The 19,196-nt window shown below is 44.1% G+C and overlaps 1 protein-coding gene across 1 annotated transcript in view; it reads right to left on the bottom strand.

Moving 5' to 3' along the window:
- Positions 1 to 245: 245 nt before the first annotated feature.
- The window catches only part of LOC146189895 (uncharacterized), a 32,632-nt gene continuing 13,681 nt past the window's right edge, over positions 246 to 19,196 (bottom strand). Inside the window, exons 6-7 of the mRNA XM_084603343.1 lie at positions 14,230 to 14,358; positions 246 to 1,005 (exon numbers count right to left, since the gene is read on the bottom strand). Coding sequence (XP_084459469.1) covers positions 790 to 1,005; positions 14,230 to 14,358 — 345 coding nt within the window. The 3' untranslated portion in view covers positions 246 to 789. The remainder of the gene's footprint in view (positions 1,006 to 14,229; positions 14,359 to 19,196) is intronic.

Raw genomic sequence — 19,196 nt, 5'->3', positions numbered from 1 at the left:
ACAACAGCATCTACTTTATGTAAATGGTCGTAATTCGAGTATCCGCTTGAGCAGAATTTCTATCTTCCTGGGAAAAAAAATTATTAGTTGCTGACTGGAACTGTTATAAAACCTTGAAAAAATCGTGTTCAAGAAAACAAAAGCACTTAGTGTCAGTCGTAGACCGTTTCCAGTAGGAAAACGTACGAAGTACGAATACTAAATCTGGTGCTTCTATGATTCTCTTCTATGATTCTTCTACTCATTTGTGGCTTCTATGATAGGGTGCAACAGAAGATTAGCAAAATATTTACAGCTGCACCGGCATCAACACGATCAATACTGGCATCGTCCCTATTACAGCGACATGCTTAAAAGTGCGAAACTTTAGCAGCAGCGTAGGAAGAAAAATACAAAAGATTAGAGAGTTATTCAATAAAACAATAGGAAGAATGCTCGCAACACCGAGGAAGCGCCTTAAAAAATGGTTTGGTTTGGTTTGGTTTGTGGGGTTTAACGTCCGAAAGCGACTCAGGTTACGAGAGACGCCGCAGTGGAGGACTCCGGAAATTTCGACCACCTGGGGTTCTTTACCGTGCACAGACATCGCACAGCACACTATATATATAACATTTATGTATATAAATATAGATATTGTATATCACACTTACAGCTCAGGAACACATTAGGCAAATATACCTGTTACGAAACTAACAGAAACAACACAGTGTTGCGGAAGCAGTTTTTCGCGTGCAAGATCGCGTAAGAATTCGTGTGAATCCCGAAAAACAAGCTTCGTTGAAAGCGTTGTCACTTCTTGGGAATCAGTTTGAAACAGTCATCCCTCTGTTCGGGGCTGGAGAACGCCTTCATGAAGTCCTCTATTTTTCGCAGTGCTTGAAGCCGACTGTATGGGCCGTCGAAACTCTTCTGCAACACGCACAATCCGTGATAGTCTTCGTACTCCAAATCGTACACAGCTATTCCGTACTTCAGTTTGGTGTGGTTGGTCTTCAGCTTGCAGAGCTGCAGGAGCGGAGAGGAATATTCAGTGAATATTCGGAATCAAAATTGGCGCACATATAGTACGCTAGCCAACCATCTGATGCAAATCCAAAAGAAACCAATTGGCGAATAGGCGCAATAGAATGGTGTATATTCTACGTCGGTTCCTTATTTGTGCCAATTAATATTTCATCATCCTAATGTCTCTTTAAAACATGAATAACCAACTGGGTATGGAAGATGATGAGTGTGCAGGGCGGTCAAGGTCAGCGATTACAGACCAAAACATTGCCAAAGTTCGTGATGTGATCCGTGGTGACCGAAGATTAAGTGTGTGTGCAGAGGCGGAGCTGGTTAACTTGGATAGGGAAGCCGTTCGACGCATTTTAACGGAAGAATTACACATTAGCAAGATTTGTGCGAAGGTTGTTTCAAAAGTTCTGTTCGATGACGAAAAACAGTGCCGTAAAGACGTCTGAAAGACGTGTGGACATGTTAGAACCCATAGCAAACAAGCCAAATTTGTTGGAATATGTTGTAACGTGTGATGAGACATGGAGTTTTACCTATGACCCAGAAATTAAGCGCCAGTAAATGCTGTGGAAGTCTCCGCGATCCCCAAGACGCAAAAAAGCACGCATGTCAAAGTCGAAGTCCAAGGCAATGTTAATTGTCTTCTTCAACTTTATAGGAATTGTAATGATTGAGTGTTTTTCAGACTGATCAGACTGTTAACCAACACTACTACGTTGAAGTAGTAAAAAGACTTGTGAAACAATTCGGAAAAAAAGTGATAGGTGGCTGTCGCATCAGGACAATGCACCCGCTTAAACGGATCTATCTGTCAAGCGGTTTCTGACCGGCAGAAACATGGCTGTGATGGAGCATTTTTCTTATTCACCTGATTTGGTTCCATGCGACTTTTTTATTTCATAAAGTTAAATCTTGCTTAAACGGAACCTATTTTACCTAAGTTGAAGAGGGTCAGGCAAAAACGAAGCTTCTCCTGAAGGGTATTTCAAAAACCTCGTTCCAGAACTGCTACCAGCAATGGCAGCACCGAATGAAGGAGTGTGTGAATTCTGAAGGCGATACTTTGAAGGCGATAAAGGTGATAATGTTACAGAGAACTAATTCTGCAAGTGCTATAATTTACTGGACCAGTCCCGTTTTTTTTGTCACACCTCCTATATCCTGAGCATGCATAACTGTGCCTAGGAATTAAGAAACATTTCAGCGCCATTTTCACAAAATCAGACAAAGCTGTCACATTACACAAGGAAATGACAGTAAGCATTATGGGTATCGAAAGCGACACAAATGCGTGCCTTCGTGCAGAAAGGGACTAAACAAAATATATTTGCAGATGAATAACAGGACAATCTGAGCAACAAATTTGCAAAGGTGGTCGTCGTGGTGCGTCCCAAGTGGGCTCCAAATGTTTGGCTCTAAATGTTTCACACATACGTAGTCTCCTTGTCTCCTTATGTAGAACCCAAAAGACAAATTTACACCGAGTGTGTTTGCAATACACATGTGCTGATCCTAATGAAAATTAAGACAAAAGCTGCTGTTGATATTTTACGTTCTAGCGATGGTGGTTAATTGGAAGGAAGGAAGAGGAGGAGGAAGAACATTTATTCCCGCCGAATATGGTGCAGCAGCCACCTACGGGTCCGCACGCAGGCGTCCGGGGAGGCAGTCTGTCGCACCGCGGCCAAAGGACACCCGGCCTCGTCTAGGAGAAGAGGTCTTCAGCCTCGGCCGCCAGGCGGACGGCGAATCGCTGCGTTTTTTCGTCGGAGCTTCTTAGCGTGGTCTCCCATTCATCGCTAGTTTTAATCGCGTTGCGCCCTGGGGCACGAACGCATCTCCATATTATATGATCTAATGTTGCCACATGGCCGCAAAATTTACAAATTTCGGTTTCTGCACCGTCCCTCTTCCGCCCTCTGGCACCCGTCCAACTCCTCCACAGGGGCGAAAATTTCATCTTCCTTCTCCTCTCTTTAAATGCACCTAAATAAACATGAACCTGTGCAGGCTGGTGGTCGATAGTAATAAAAAGATCAGGAGTTGCCAGAGTACTTCGGTAAAAATGAAAACTTATGGCGATGTTAAGTTGGGGCTGTATTGTTAGGTTTGCATTATGAAAAAAAGATTTACTCTCAAGGTAGACAGCATACGCAAGTGGTCGAAGTTACTTCGTAGCCCTCAACTACAACCCCTCTTTCTCTCTTTCCCCTTTCACTACCACTTTCCTTCCTTCCCTTTACGGCGCGGTTCAGGTGTCCACAGAAACAAGTGTGACAGATACAGGGCCTTTCCCTTCCCATGAATTACATAATATTAATATTATATGCAAGCATAAAAAGCTTTGCACAAGTGACATAGCGTAATGTAGAGACTGGAGCTTTTTGCAGGCAAGGGCTCCTTTCGGTAAAACGACTTTTTTAGGCAGCGTCGCTCGTTTGGCAGAATGCAACCAGTGCAGCATCTATGACCACTATCTCCGCCGCCCATATTCTATACAAGTTCCACTACGTACCGAAGGGCAGCGCCATGACTCTAAAAGATCCCAGTTCTTCGCACATTTCGTGGGCACATGGATTACGCAACAAGCTTGGTGTCTGCTCACACGTCCCGAGAGCAGCACGCGCCCCTTGTGCTCCAGCACCGAGCGTGTGCTACTGCTCATATCTCGATCGCAGGCACTGTAATGGGCAGGCATAGTTAAAGTACATGCGCTGCCCCTAGTATTCTCGGTAGGCACAGAGCTGCTCGAGCTACAGCGCAGCCTGCATGTTGAGGGGGGACGGGGGAGGTAGCAACGGAACGTTTCTTCAAAGTTCGTTTAGGTTCGCCTCTTGTTCATCTCTCTTCTGAAGTCAAGGTGGACGACGGCGCGTCAACAGCGGAATCTAAATGCGTTTCGTTCTTAAAACAAAATGTCTCATTTCGCTGAAATTGCAGTGTTTATGAGCAGGAAATGCACAATAAAAATGATAGATCTTTCCAGAAATGGCCGGTTTCTCTGCTAATACACAATGATATTATTTTTGTTGTTGCTGTTGGTCTGGCTGCGAATATACGTCTAGGCCAAAACTTATTCACCCGTGTACCGAAGTCATGGGACCCTGTTCATCATTATTTTTGTGCGGTTTATTAGATGATTCGGTTTTATGGGGTTTAACGTCCCAATGCGACTCAGGCTATGAGAGGTGCCGTAGTGGAGGGCTCGGGAGATTTCGGCTGCTCAGGGTTCTGTGACGTGCGCTGACATCGCACGCAACTAAGGAGGGAAACGTGGGGTGTACTACGTGAATACGGCCGTCCCGCACAAATGTGGGTGGTACACGGCGGCAGTGATCACGAGTCCAAAACTGTGTGAACGGGCTCACCTTCCCAACAGAACACAAACAGAAGAGGTCGCAATTGCGTTAGCTGCAGCACAGTTCGATTCCATGACAATCATAATTGGGTTGGGTTGGGTTGCGTTTTTTGGCACATAGGCTACTATGACCATCATGCGCCAAACACTAGGTTGCTGAGCTTCTTTATGAGTGAAAATGAAAAGTTTAGAAAATTACAGCTGATTTAGAATCCCTAACTCTTTAAGAAAACTAAAAACAGATGAAATTTCAACAAGCGGGTTGTCTCCTAATAGTAAACAGGGGTGGAATGGGATGCGTTCATTATAGAATGGAGTAAAATATTTTTTCCTTAACTGTTCAAGTTCTGTGCACGAGACCAAAATGTGGTTCACGGTGAGCTCACCTCCACATTCTTTGCATAATGGTTTTTGCTCTTTTCTCAGCAAGAAATTGTGTGTCAAGTGTGTATGTCCGATTCGAAGACGGCACAAAATCACCTCACTGAAGCGTTTGTTCTGTGTACATGATTTCCATTCTCCTACTATGGGTTTTACTGTGTGTAGTTTATTTTGCTCTTCGTTATTCCATTTTTTCTGCCATTTATCTATCAGGCTTCTTTTTACTAACTTAATACAATCCTTGTAGGGAATTGGTATTTTCTTTATTTTCTTAGTTCGAGCTTGTGCAGCACATGAGTCGGCTACTTCGTTACCATCTATCCCAACATGGCTAGGAACCCAGCAAAATATTATGGTTTGGCCTTGCGTTGTGATTTTTTCTATGCCGTGAATGATGTTCCCTACTATAGGCTCAACTGCATTTTTGGAATGTAGTGCCGTAAGCACACTTAAAGAATCGGTATAGATTATGCTCTTTTCACAGTTCTGTTGCATAATTTTATTTACAGCTACATAGACAGCGTAACATTCTGCAGTAAATATTGAGGCACTGTTAGGTAGCCTTATGACTTTTTCTCTGTTGCCTTGCACGACAGCACATCCAACATAATTTGCTGTTTTTGATCCATCTGTGAAAAATTCTGTGAAGTTCATATACTTCTCTCGTAGTGCTAGGTATTCCTGTAATATGTGTTCGTGTGCTGTTTGATTTTTTCGGAAGGCTGTCAGTGTGAGGTCACATGTAGAGGGAAGGCTGTACCAGGGCGGAAATGGATACTGTCTCTGGGCTACAGTTGGAAGTGCATCCAGTATTCCTAAATCTTGGCATATTTCTTCAAAGCGGAGTAGTAAAGGCCTGATAGCATGGGGTTTGTTTATGAACAGTGTTCTGGAAGGGCACTTTGTAACTAAGGGGAAACAGAGATGTTTTGGTAAAGATCTTATCCTGAGTATGTATTCACATGTAAGCATGCTCCTCCTGTCGGCTAGGGGTGGTTCATTTGTTTCTACATAGATGCTTTTAATGGGGGATGTTCTGTATGCACCACTAGAAAGACGTAAGCCGAGGTTATGTATTGGGTCTAATCGCTTTAGATATGATGACCTCGCGGAGCCATACACAATACAACCGTAATCTAAACTTGAGCGTACAAGAGAGCGGTAAATGTGTAAGAGGCATGTTCGATCGGATCCCCAGTGCTTCTTTGAGAGAACTTTGAGTATGTTGAGGGACTTAGAAGCTTTCTTCTTAAGGTCAGTTATGTGAGGCAGGAATGTTAATTTTTTATCAAAAGTTATACCTAAACATTTGTGTTTATTTTTTACTGGCAGTTCAGCTTCATTTAGGTATAAAGTTGGATCTGTCTGTAGGCCTCTCTTCAGTGAAAAAAGAACAGCTACTGTTTTTTGAGGGGAGAATTTAAACCCATTCCTGTCTGCCCATGTAGCTAACTTATTCAATGTTATCTGTATTTGCCTCTCACAGGATGATATGTTGGATGATGTACAGGCAATTTGCAAATCATCAACGTAGAGTGAATACATAACAGACTCTGGGATTGCTTTACTTATACTATTCATTTTTACAACAAACAATGTAGTACTTAAAATACATCCCTGTGGTACGCCATTCTCTTGGATAAATGTTTTTGACATAGTTGTGCCTAGACGAACATTAAATGAGCGGTTAGAGAGGAAATCACGCAATATGTTTAGCATTCTCCCACGGATGCCCAAGTCTGCAAGGTCACGCAATATTCCGAACCTCCATGTTGTGTCGTATGCCTTTTCAAGATCGAAGAAGACCGCTAGACAGTGCTGTCTGTGTATGAATGCTTCTCGGACGGTATTTTCCAGACGGACAAGATGGTCAGTTGTACAACATGCCTTCTTAAAACCACACTGATGAATATCGAGAAGCTCTTGGGATTCTAGGATAAACATTAATCTAATATTAAGAATACTCTCAAATGATTTTGCCAGACAGCTAGTTAATGATATTGGCCTATAACTGCTGGCCGAAGTTGGTGGTTTGCCATGCTTCAAAAATGGTACAACAAGAGCTTTTTTCCACGCCTCCGGTATCTGTCCTACTACCCATATCTTGTTGAAAAACTTTAGAAGGGCTTCTACAGATGGCTCAGAGAGGTGGGACAACATTTCATAATGTATCTCGTCGGGGCCTGGGGCAGTCTTTTTGCCAGTAGATAGAACTCTATGAATTTCTTGTATTGTGATTAAACTGTTAATCAGTTCGTTGCTGCCACCGCTAGTTGGGAGTTTCTGTTTTTCAGCTGTGATTTTATATCTTAAGAATGATTCTGTGTAGTGGTTAGAGCTAGACACTCTGCAGAAATGCTCACCGAGTATATCTGCCTGCTCCTGCAAGCTAGTTTGCACACCTGGAGGGGTTAGGAGAGGGACTGTGTAGGGGGAGTAGGTACCATCTAGTTTGCGAACTTGTTCCCATACCTTTTTGGATGTGATGGAACTGTTTATAGATGAAACATAGTTTTTCCAAGATGTTTTCTCTGCGCTGCGACGAATATATCTTGCTTTTGCTCTTGCTTTCTTAAAGTTCATTAGGTTCTCGTGCGTTGGGTACCTGCGAAAAACACCCCAGGCTTTATTTTGTTGTTTTTTTGCTTCCTTACATTCCTGTGTGTACCACAGTTTATGATTTGGTTGTATTTTGCCCGAGGACTGGGGGATAGCAAGGTGAGCAGCAGCAAGGATACGGGTCGTGAAAAGCTCATTTAATTCATCTACACTGAGGCTGTCTGAAAAAATGTTTTCTAAATTGGCTTCTGATTTGAACAATGACCAGTCGGCTAGGTGGAGCTTCCAGCGACGTGGTTTAGAAGGGATGATTGATGGAGAAGATAAAAGCTAAATAACAACAGGTAGATGATCACTTCCATACGGGTTGTCTATCACGTCCCATTTAAAATAATTAAAAATCGATGGCGAGCAGAGGGATAGATCTAAACAGCTCATTTTTCCAGACCTTGGTGAGCAGTATGTTTGCTTTCCGGTGTTCAGCAAACATATGTTGTTACATAATATAAAATCTTCTAATATGCGGCCTCTAGTATCTGTTAATTCACTGCCCCAAAAAGATGAATGGGCATTAAAATCACCAACTACCAGATAAGGCTCTGGCAGCAGGTCTAAAAGCTCCTCTAAGTCATGGAGATTTACTGGTGAATGAGGTTGAAGATATAAGCAGCATATTGTTATCGTTTTAAAAAGCAAAGTGGTAACAGCTACGGCTTCGTATTTAGTTTTGAGCTTGATTTGTCTGGTTGCAACACCACTCTGAATAACAATAGCGACACCTCCTGATAATCTACCAGACTGCTCCCGGTCACACCGAAAGACTTTATAATTTTTTAGAATGTTTTTATATTCAGGTCCTAGGTTTGTTTCTTGTAAACAGATGACGAATGGAGAGAACGTGTTTAAGAGATCTTTTACATCACTATAGTTGTTAATTAGACCTCGACAGTTCCAGTGAATGAGGAACGCCGTATTGGGTGGATTTTGTTGAGAGTTAAAAATTTAGGTTTCGGGTCTCTCAGGGCCCGTTATTCGGGGTTTGTCCCTTTTTTTCTTTTCAAGGGAGTTGTGCCGGCGCAGAAGCGGCGGCGAACTAAGACTAGTGTCCATCGCTTCCTCGGGGGCGCTGGACGTCCGCTGGTCAGCTGCGGGTGCTTGTGTTTCAGGCTTCTTCTGAAGGGAAGCCTTTTGGGCTGGCGGTTGTGAGACCGGTAGGCACTGTTTTGCAGATGGCAAGGAAGCTTTCGCTGTCCCTGCCTGGGGCGGGGGTGGTCCTGTCTGAGGCATTGCCTGGACAGGAGCCAGATTCAAGCGTGGCGTGTCGCCCCCACGCGCCACCTTGGAGTAGTCTGCCTTCGCTGTAAAAACAAATGGGTTTTTCTTTTTCAGTTTTTCGCGCGCTTCTTTGAAGCTGATGTTTTCTATTGTTTTTATGGCTATGATTTCCTTTTCATTTTTCCAAGTTTGGCATGATCTGGAGTAGGCAGGGTGCTCCCCATCGCAGTTGGCGCAACGTGGCACAGCTGCACAGTTTTCAGAGGTGTGGTCATTTCCAGCACATCTTGCACATTTTGGACGGCCACGGCAGCTCTGTGAGCCATGACCGAAGCGTTGACAATTGAAACAGCGTCTGGGGTTGGGGATATAATGTCGCACAGTCACTTTGATATATCCTACTTCAATAGATTCGGGGAGTGTGGAGGTGGCAAAAGTTAGGACAAGGTGCTTAGTGGGTATTTCTTTGTCATCTTTTCTTATTTTTATTCTGTGCACATTGGTTACATGCTGTTCTTTAAGCCCCTCAAGCATTTCTTCTTCTGTGAGGTTCAAGAAATCGCTCTCAGATATCACGCCACGGACAGTATTCAATGATGTGTGCATAGACACTACAATTGGGATGTCCCCAAACGACTCAAGCTTTGGAATGTTGTCATATTGAGTTTTGTCTTTGACTTCAAGCAGGAGGTCCCCACTGCCCAGCTTGGATACTTTGTATCCTGGACCCAGGGCTTGTGTGAGAGACTTGGACACGATGAAGGGAGACACCATGCGGGCTGGCTTTTCTGGTTTTTCACTGTGGATAACGTGGAACTTGGGGAATATTTCTAGTTTTTCATTAAAGAATTGAGAGGTTACTTCGGTCCGCCTTTTCTTTGTTTGGCGATCATTTTGTCTTGAAGAAGCCATAAAGTAAGTATGCTGTTCGGTCACAGTGCCAGCCACCCACCATCGAGCCCAACAAGGGGACGGGGCAGGAGTTAAATAAATAAGTCCTACCCTCGCCAGCTGTACACAGTAACTATAACCTAATATGGGTAACCCAGGGTAGTTACACCACACACGGTTAACCCTAGCCGCCCGGAAGAAGGAAGAATCCAAGAAGAGAGAAGAAGACAGGAGAGCTGTAGGATAGAAGATAGGAAAGTGAAAGATGGAGGGGAGGATAGGAAAAGGCGACTGCCGGTTCCCCCCGGGTGGGTCAGCCCGGAGGTGCCGTCTATGAGAAGCATGGGCCAAAGTGGTGTGTTGCCTCCGCCGAGGGGCCTTAAAGGTCCAAACACTCGGCATCAGCTCAACCACCAGGATCCCCTTTTCCCCAGAAACGGCGATGCCACGCACGGCTAAGCGTGGGTGCTCGGGGTCCGTGGTGTCGCACAGTACACGCAAACATCTGCTTTAACAGATGCCCCCTGCGGGGGACAATCATAATTGGACTCGCGAGGGGCGTGTAGCAAAGTTCAACAGGACTGTGTCCCGTACCTTGCCTTCTGGCCACTGCAAAACAGCTCGTTCCTGGTCTTCGAGCTACTTCAAAACTCATGCGCAGGAAGTCCCTCCCACCGCTTCATGGCCTAGTCTACGGCCCACTTGGAGCTAGGAGGAATCGCGGCAGCAGATGCAGCCGCTTGTGCGCTATGCTGAAAACCTCATCCCACTCCTCCTCAGGACAAGAGGAGAGCAAGCCTACTTAAAATTTCAGGCAAATAACTCAAATATATCGAAACAGACACATTTACGCCCACCCGTGTAAAGAAAAAAAAAAGCAGAGGAACGCGTGTTCCTCCGCCCCCTACACCATGATGGGCCCGGCGTCGCTGAAACATTTTCACACTGCCCTTTCAGGGAGTGCTCGCACTGTGGGGACATCTCCTTCTTGGAACTCTTCCACATGGTTGAGCTTGTCCCTCCAACCCTGCCTTAACCCAATCCAAACCCCACCCGGGAGGACTGGGGGGCGACCCTATGCGCCTGCTCCGACCTGAAAGCCCAACAAGCGATGGTCAAACGATCAATGGCAGTAGCGGAAGCCACTGGGGTTCGTTACTGGGGGCTCCTCCTAATCTTTGTGAGGGAAAAGAAACTAAGGCTGACACTAAAGAAACCTCCATGTAACTCCCTCTTTTTAGAAGCAATAAACGCTTTTACCATCACCTCCACCGTACAAGGGCGTCTTGCTTTTCGTGTCTATCTAAAAGCGGCTGCCGTAGCCGGATTTGGTCTCCCATCCTTGGGTTCAGCAGTCGAGCACCCTAACCACCACGCCACCGAGGCGCGCGGGTGCGTGCTTTATTAGATGGAGGTAAGTAGTCCTAGGATTCGCAAATCGAATTCTGTCAGCTAACGAATTCTGTCAGCTTTTTAGTCGTGAATGAAAGTAACCATACTCAGAAAAAGCAAAGCAAGTAATTTTGTTTAAAGGTACGATTGTAAGCAGCTGTCCTATGTGTCATACAACAAGTTGATCAGCATTGTGTATGTGCCTTCTTTTCTGTGTGGTGTTTTTCGCGGGCGGTGGTTTTTTTACAATTTTGATATATACGTTCGGGGCACAATTCGAAGTATTTAAAACAAGTGGTCATTTGGCCTCATAGTGGTGTGCAGTGGTTAAAATGTCCGATTAATGTGCTGGGGCTATAACCGGGTTGGAGACTGACCGCCGGCCGCTATTTTTTCTTGGGGGGTGGGGAGGGGGGGTGGTGATGGAGAGACGTTCATGTCCTGTGCGATGTGAGTACACGTTCAAGATACCCGGGTGGTCGAAATTATTTCGCAAACGCTCGAATACGGCGCCCCCGTCTCTCTTTACACCTTCATTTTCACCTTCCTCTCTCCCCTTTTATCGCGGGGCAGGTGTCCACAGAGAAACGCATGACGGATAGTGCACGTTTCCCTTCCTGCAAACCAATACAGTGGTATGTATAGTCTATAAAGAATTCATAATTTTCAGAAAACATCCAAGCCGTCTAGTTCACTCTTGGTCTCGTCAGCGCAGCCAAGTTATACCATATTTCGCGGTCAACGTGCCAAATGCCAAGGTCTTCCATACTCAAGATTTAGCATGTGCAAAGTGTACTGTTAGACATCAGTCACTGCCCAATGTGCACCTGTTATGCTGGGATCTTTTGACGACCATGATGAACAAAGGACTTTAAATGTTATAATAGATGGAAATACTTGTGCGTAGTAAAAGCCTGAGAGTTCGTAACATTCTCACATATCGCGCATTCGTGAAACCATAAACATACCGGACGTCCTTTGAATGAGCCGAAGCGACCCATAGTAAATGAACAGATTGGCTTAATTCCTAATATTTATGCACTGCACCGTCACTTAACTGCTAGACCTAGTAGGTTACGGTCTTATAGACAGCAGCGGCTGTTGGGCCAACAAAAATGAAGCTGCTGCCGTAGTCAGACACTCGAGACCATCAGTTGCTGGTGGCCGATGATTCACATGCGTTGCTTGCTACTGGCCATAGGTGCCCAAAGTAGAGCTGGGTGATGAGGCAGGATGAAGGTGAAGTTGAGGCGGCTTCAACATCAAGATCTGCTGTTCCTTACGCAAAATGAAGCTAGGAGTCGTCGGGGGCAAGCGAAAGCCGAAATACTTGAGCGGTTTCAAGTCCAAGTTTCAGAAGATTATTTTGCCTTGTAGCTGTTCTGAGTGGAATCATCCATGCTTTTGCGGGGACGGCATAGCTATCAGTCGATGTGTTGCTCTGCGCTGGGGAGTACGTTCCTGAAAGTAGGCCTCACTGTCGTTTACGCGGTTACAGGCTGTATAAAAAGTGCCTATTACGCTGCCCTAACCATGGAGGCTGTTATCTCACAGAGTTGGGGTTCTAGAGATTGCAGTAATGCATTTCTAAAGAGAAAAAAATTCTCAACGCTAAGTTAAACATCGTAATGCATTAAGAAGTGAAAACTGGTCGGCATAAACAGTCGACTGGTCTAAAGTGGCAATCTCGTTTTGGCATCTCTAAGCTAACGTGCATAGTTGGCCTTGTTTTGTTGCGGTCATCGGTACAATCTCCCTTCCACAAACACCCTGGAACAGCCAGCCGCGTCTTGTCCGCACCTAACGGCATTCTTTAAAGTAGCAGCCTCCCTTTCGGCGACGTTATACTCGCAAACGTAGTGGTGATGCATCAGCCAGCTTACACTGGTCGGTCGCCAATACCTGCTTTAGCAACGTTTCAAGACAACAGTATTCATGATGTCAGCAAACAAGAACACCCATTCAAAACAAACTACATCGGCGTCAAGGAGTTATTGATCTCCGATCTAGCACTGGCTACTATGAGCGAACTTTATTTCGACAGCTCCTATATCACAGCCGCAGTTTTAGGCCTTATGCTACGTACTACAAGGTAGGTCCTTCCGTACTGCAAAGTGTGACGGCCGCTTCCGTTGGCATAGCAACGGGATGGAGCTGCAGTATGTATAAATAAATAAATAAACCTCGCCCTCTATATTTGAAAGCATGCGTTCTGAAAGGGTTGTGCATGCATACACCCCAACTCTCCGCTTTTCTCCTTTCGCATGTCATGTGACAGTTACTCATCCGTTCGATACTCTATATTCGCGTCTTCCGTCACAGAGTTCGCGGTTTGCCTCTGAGATGTCGGTTGTACAGGCACACTGTTTCGAAAGCCGGTGGCCCAGGCGAGCCCGAGAGGGCGCCGTTGCCACACGGCGCGGCCCGCTTGCGGACAGGCAAGCGTTAGACGATGTAGACGATTTTTCTAACCTCTGAACCCCCGGATTAGTGCTTTCCACTGATACACTAGGAGAACGTTCGCTTTAAAGCTTGTTTCTTCCGGCAACCGATGTGCCCATCTAAGTTGTATGCAGCGTTGAGTTTTTGTTTTCCTCCGCGACCAGTATGCATCCCATAAGGCAAACAAAAAATGAGTTAGTATACCTTGTATCATGATTTTTTCATCATTGGTTGTCATACCCATGTTCAAGATGAATGAGAAAATGAAATTCAAATAAATTTCTTTTGACTACAAAGCAGTTCAAGTGGCGCTTTAGTAAGCGTTCTTACGAACCGGCGTCTCCACAGTGTACCCACATCTCATCTCTGGCTGAAACGTCGCAATAAGCACTAGTTGTCTAGTGGGCCAGAGTGAGGAAATCCTAATATATTCTGCTTACAGAGAGCTACGGTTAAGGCAGGTAGGGATGCAGCATGGCAGGCGGCATCGGAGAAACCTAGTTTTTGAAACGTTATGCAGCTCAAATAATACGACGTGCCACTTTCGAACGCCAATTGTTCGAAAAATACTGGGAAAGCGGAGGAAGGATCCTATTCGAATAATTTTAGCTTCGTGCTGTTTAATTAGTTCGATTAGTCGTATAGAAGCATATTCCGCTCACTAGTCGAAACATTCACACACCCCTAGAGAGTTGTCTATGCATCGAAAGTATGACCACATGGTGTTTCTCAGGCTGGGCTTAATGCCTGCTGGTATCACATCACGTATTATGGAGAGACCTTTTCTGGTTTGAATTGTCTTTTATGTCCATTTGTGTAGTGCTCTGACTGCATTTTTCTATCTATCACATGCGCACTGCAATATTCCTGTGCTTCATCCCAACATTTCTAATAATTCTTTGCAAGACCCTCACCTTCTGGCAGAAGGACCTTTCGTCATCGTAACGAAACACGAGTAGGTCATCATCGGTCTTCTTGGCATACGTGACGTCATACCTGGCGTTATACATAAATTTCTTTGCGTATTCCTTGTTATTACAGACCTGGTAAAACGCGAAAATACAGATAGCACATCATGACCAACGTTAAGCTTTTGAAAACAGTGAGAAATGAACAAGATTACAAGTGTCAGCATGGCGTCAAGCGTTTCGACTAGACGATTTGGCCTTTGTCTGAACAAATCTTTAAGAGTTAGCGTTTTACAAATTGCGGTCTCTGCGGACAAAAATAATTATGTTCTACAAATAGGAAGCATATTAAAAGGAATTTTAGTGGTTGACCCGTGAATCTCGCGATAAATTAGTTCAGCAGAGCAAAACGAAATTTTTTTAGGACGAGAGGGGGTCCGTGCAATGAACTTGAAAGGCAGTGGCACTTTCCTGTCCGAGGAAAATAGCCATCAAGGGACCTGCACACTTACTGTGCCTCTCTTCATTCTTGCACATGCATGCTTGACCGCTTTTACGCTATGTAAGATTAAAACACTGTACTTATTAGACGATGTCGTCTCTTTGGCAAGGTTCTTCAAATACTTTTCGCTTGTCTCTGGGCACCCAGGCCAAGCTACCCTTTAAGCTTGCGATAACCATCGAAGGTCTCTAGAAGTCTGGATTCTTATTTTAGCCTTCCATAGCAAAGCCAAAGCCCGAGTTGGCAGGGCCTGACGATTTGGTAGCGTCACATGATCTCGTGCCCACAGAACCTAACAACCATAAAATGCGTGGTCATGTCACGCGACAGGTACTACCTGTCTGAGCTTTGTGTCGAGAAAATCAGAATTAATTGAGCTTCTGATGACGTGACAAGGAATAGAAAGAGAATGAAGCTTTCGATAAACGATTATAAGATGATGAATGTGAAAAAATATAATTATGTCCATGCCTGTGAGGTGATATCCTAAGAGGACCCAGAGTGGCTGAAGGGACACATTACCGTTACAAGGGTATACAACCAGGTAACCTTAATGACTGTAACATTACAACTTGGGAACGTTAACGCTAATTATTTACCCGGAGCTTAAGCGTACACTATTTTTTTTTTGTTTTCTCTGCTTCAATCTATACACATTGACTACGAAACATTAACGCTTAAAGAAATTTGTCTAAACTTACTGCGATACACGCGTGGTTTGCAGATACAAATCATTCCCCAACAGGTTGGCATATTCCCTTAGACGCACCTCTGTGTAGGACCCGAACATCCTTGCCTCGGAGTTTTGCCGGCACACTGAATCGATGTCTTCAGCATATGAGCTGAATTTTTTCGACCAGCGACCCTTCATGGTGACGGATAACAGCCATTTAGTTTTCACGCCATTCCCCCGCATTAACTCCACATCATCCATTGTAGTGGCCTGCGATGCATAAGATCATCAAATTTCGTTTGAGCTAGGGATGTGTTAGGTGGGGGCAAATATGGAGAACCGTGCAACTTCGCTTCAGCCCTACAGTGTGCATCATCCAGCACATGGCGCAAACTGAAATATGTAAACATTTATTTCCTGTATGTATTCGTTACCGCTGTCGACCCTTCATGGTGACGGATACCAGCCATTTGGTTTTCGCGCCATTCCCCCGCATTAACTTCACATCGTCCATTGTAGTGGCCTGCAATGCATAAGATCATCAAATTTCGTTTGAGCTAGGGATGCGCTACGCAATTTTGGTGTCCCAGAACTGCGGATGCAGAAGAGCACGGAAAGTGGGGGCAAATATGGAGTACCGTGCAACTTTGCTTTAGCCCTAAGTGTGCATCATCCAGCACATCATCCAGCACAGCACGGCGTTGAGCAAAAAACTCCAAACAAGCCTCAGATGCATGACAATTGAGAGATGACATAGCTGGGCACTCATTGGTCGGTGGGTTTTGTGAAGTCATTAAAACCAGTTGAGTTGGAAGGAGCTGGCAACTCGGAGGGTCCTTTGAGATTCCAACATTCCGGGACGCCTGGATTCAGAATCAGGCTAGCTACTTATATGCCACGCAGGCACGTCATTACGACTTGGTTGTAGGGGTTATATAATATATTCGGGTGTCTTCGAGTGTAGGCTAATAAGCATGTGTCACACAGAGAGGCAAACTTTAAGGGAATAGTGATTACGCAGCGAGTAAAGCGTACATACGTCACCCATAGACGGGAACTATTAAGGCTACCGCGTCATACGGATAACGGTTCATTGCCCAAAAATGTATGTGTCTGCAGACTAATGCGTCACCTTTAGCGTAAGGCACTATCACAGGGGAGAAAACGCTAGAATTGTGGTCTCAGGTATTGTATATACCCAATATTAATCGAACTGTAATAGTAAACTAAGAGTTGAAAAACATTTGAAAAATGTGTTCAGATCGTCATACGTGAAAGAAAAACATTTATCACTGTTTCTTCAAAATTCTTCACGTACTAAGAAACACTGTAATTATGTAATAATGAAAGAAATACTTCGCAAAACTATTTATAGGTAACCATACTAACGCACTTGGCGTAATCAATCCTTGCTGAGGAGAAAGTTTGTTGGGACAAGCAGCTGCCCATAGCAGTGCGTGTTCGACTATCGCGTTCTTCAGCGAAATTCACCGCTAATAAACTGTTCTTTTAGAGATAAAGTACGCCTTTCACTAAGCAAAGCATGACAACCAGTAAGACGCCAACGTGAATTTTATTAGTCGATGTTTATATATTAGCCATTGATCCGTGAATTCGAGATATGTATCCGATCATAAGCTACACCAGTGGTCAGAATTTGGAGAACACGTTTATCCTAGGCGCTGCGACTGAGCAAAGTCTCACCAGATCTCGCATTATTTTAAATTCTTGCTGTCGCGTTGCGTGAAAAATGGCGCGATCGAATTAAAATCCCACTACGCCTCACAGACCATGGAACCCTACCACCTCTGCCTCCTCGGAAAAAGTCAGCAAGTAGTTAACAGCGTAGACGCGGATGTGGTAGAGGCGGCCCCGCTGTGATCTCACAGCAGGCTCGCAACACTCGAATTTGCCGAGTAATGGTCATGATGTTATATGCAACACGGAAGCGGGCGACGCACTTTAAAAATTCTAAAGGCAAATGTCAATATTACTACTGCTCGCTACAAACATGTAATAATAACGAGGTGTGCATATGTTACGCTTATATGTTAATTTCTAGGGTTTAGTTAACAAGCCTATTACGCAGCCTGATTAAATTAGTTTTTGACCTCCATCAACACTTTTATTACCTTGCAGTAGAAGGCATTGTTTTACATCAAAAAGCTTTTTTAGAAACCCAAGTAGCTGGCTGCTCCAAAAGCCTGGCATAAAAAGTGCAAGAAAATTCAGGCCTGGGCGATTTTATCTTCTTAGCACTTCCAAACTAAGCATCATCTTTATTTAGGATCAGGAATTTAATAGATGTGTATTATCACAGAAAGTATGCAGTCTGATTTTCTACCTTTTACAGTGCTTGAAAAAATTACGAGGACACTAAAGCTCCGCCTTTAGGGGTATGATGGGATAGTATAGATTTCCACCCGACACATAGCGTTCCACTTTTACCAAGCCGTATGAACTTGCCTTCGTGGCCTACTGGTAAAGGGACTACAATGGCTCTTTCAGGTCCATTTTGATATCACCCTTACATATGAAAGTTAGTGCTCCTATATGAAAGTGCACTTACTGCTCGGCCATGTCAGCTGTCAGCAAACGCCTCCCAGCGCCATGCCCCTGGATTTTTGCTCACAGAGCTAATGTTGGATTTTAGACGCAATCGCATTAAAATAATTAGTCCTGCTTAGATTATAAATATACCATCTGCATCGTCATTTGGTCTGTGTCACAATAGTTATTCTGTCATTTCATATGAATGTGGTAACGTTAGACTGTAGTGCTGAAATACAAGTGTCATCTGTGTCGTCAATTTTTATGTACCGCTAGACAACTTCAGGGTTTCCTTGGAGACCTGTCCTTGCCCGAGTAAAATATAACTGCTTCATTTGCTTTATTGCTGCTCTCAGAGCCCAGTTTTTGTTTAGTAGGAACGGGCAGTTGTTTAGTTGAACTGCCGCTAATGTAACAATTATCAGGATTTTAACGATTACATTCTAGCCTCTGCTTACTTTAGTGCATATATAACTTCCTGGCTTTAAGGTATAAACGAATTTCTTGAACATATTCTTGTAAAAAGCTCAAAATGCTACTCCCAAAAAAGTAGGCGACCACTTGATGATATATATATTTGACACTAACAGCAAGTATGGCACTTTTGAAATTTTCAAAAATTTTTCTACCGGCATGGTCACTTGCGATTTTTATTATTCTAAGATATATATATTATATATATATATATATATATATATATATATATATATATATATATATATATATATATATAATTATTTCTTTTGTTTGTATTTTTAGAATAATCATGTTTTACATCGTCAATGCAGGCATTTCTTGCATTACTGAAATCGCACAACAGTAGTGACGAATATAAAACTTCCACGACTGCTCAAGGACTCCTTCTTATAGGAAGTTCCATAGGTGCTGTCGGCTCCAGCTGAACTACAATGAAACACTCAAACGAAGTCTATATTCGTAAGATACTTGGACACCACTGGGCGTCTTTCTGGAGGTGCCATAATTAAGCCGTCGAGGGTTCAGCAGATCGTTACCTTATGGCAGCGCACTGAGCCCGATGGGCAGTCGTGAAAAAAGAATGATAAAGCTTTATACCCTAGCATTCAACCCTAGACATTTATCCGTAACCATCTGTGCAGTAACATTTATCCAGTCACCGTTTCTGGAATAAACAGTAACCTATCATCACTTGTACTTTTTCTCACAAAATACGTAAGACGAGGAGAGGGAGCAGAAAATGTCTGGGGCCACCTGACTTCGTGGTCGTGA

Source organism: Amblyomma maculatum, chromosome 5 (genome assembly GCF_055883805.1).
Source record: "Amblyomma maculatum isolate TAMU_Amacu chromosome 5, ASM5588380v1, whole genome shotgun sequence".
In the NCBI taxonomy this organism is placed as follows: domain Eukaryota; kingdom Metazoa; phylum Arthropoda; class Arachnida; order Ixodida; family Ixodidae; genus Amblyomma; species Amblyomma maculatum.
This window is presented reverse-complemented; position numbering and strand designations above follow the sequence as displayed.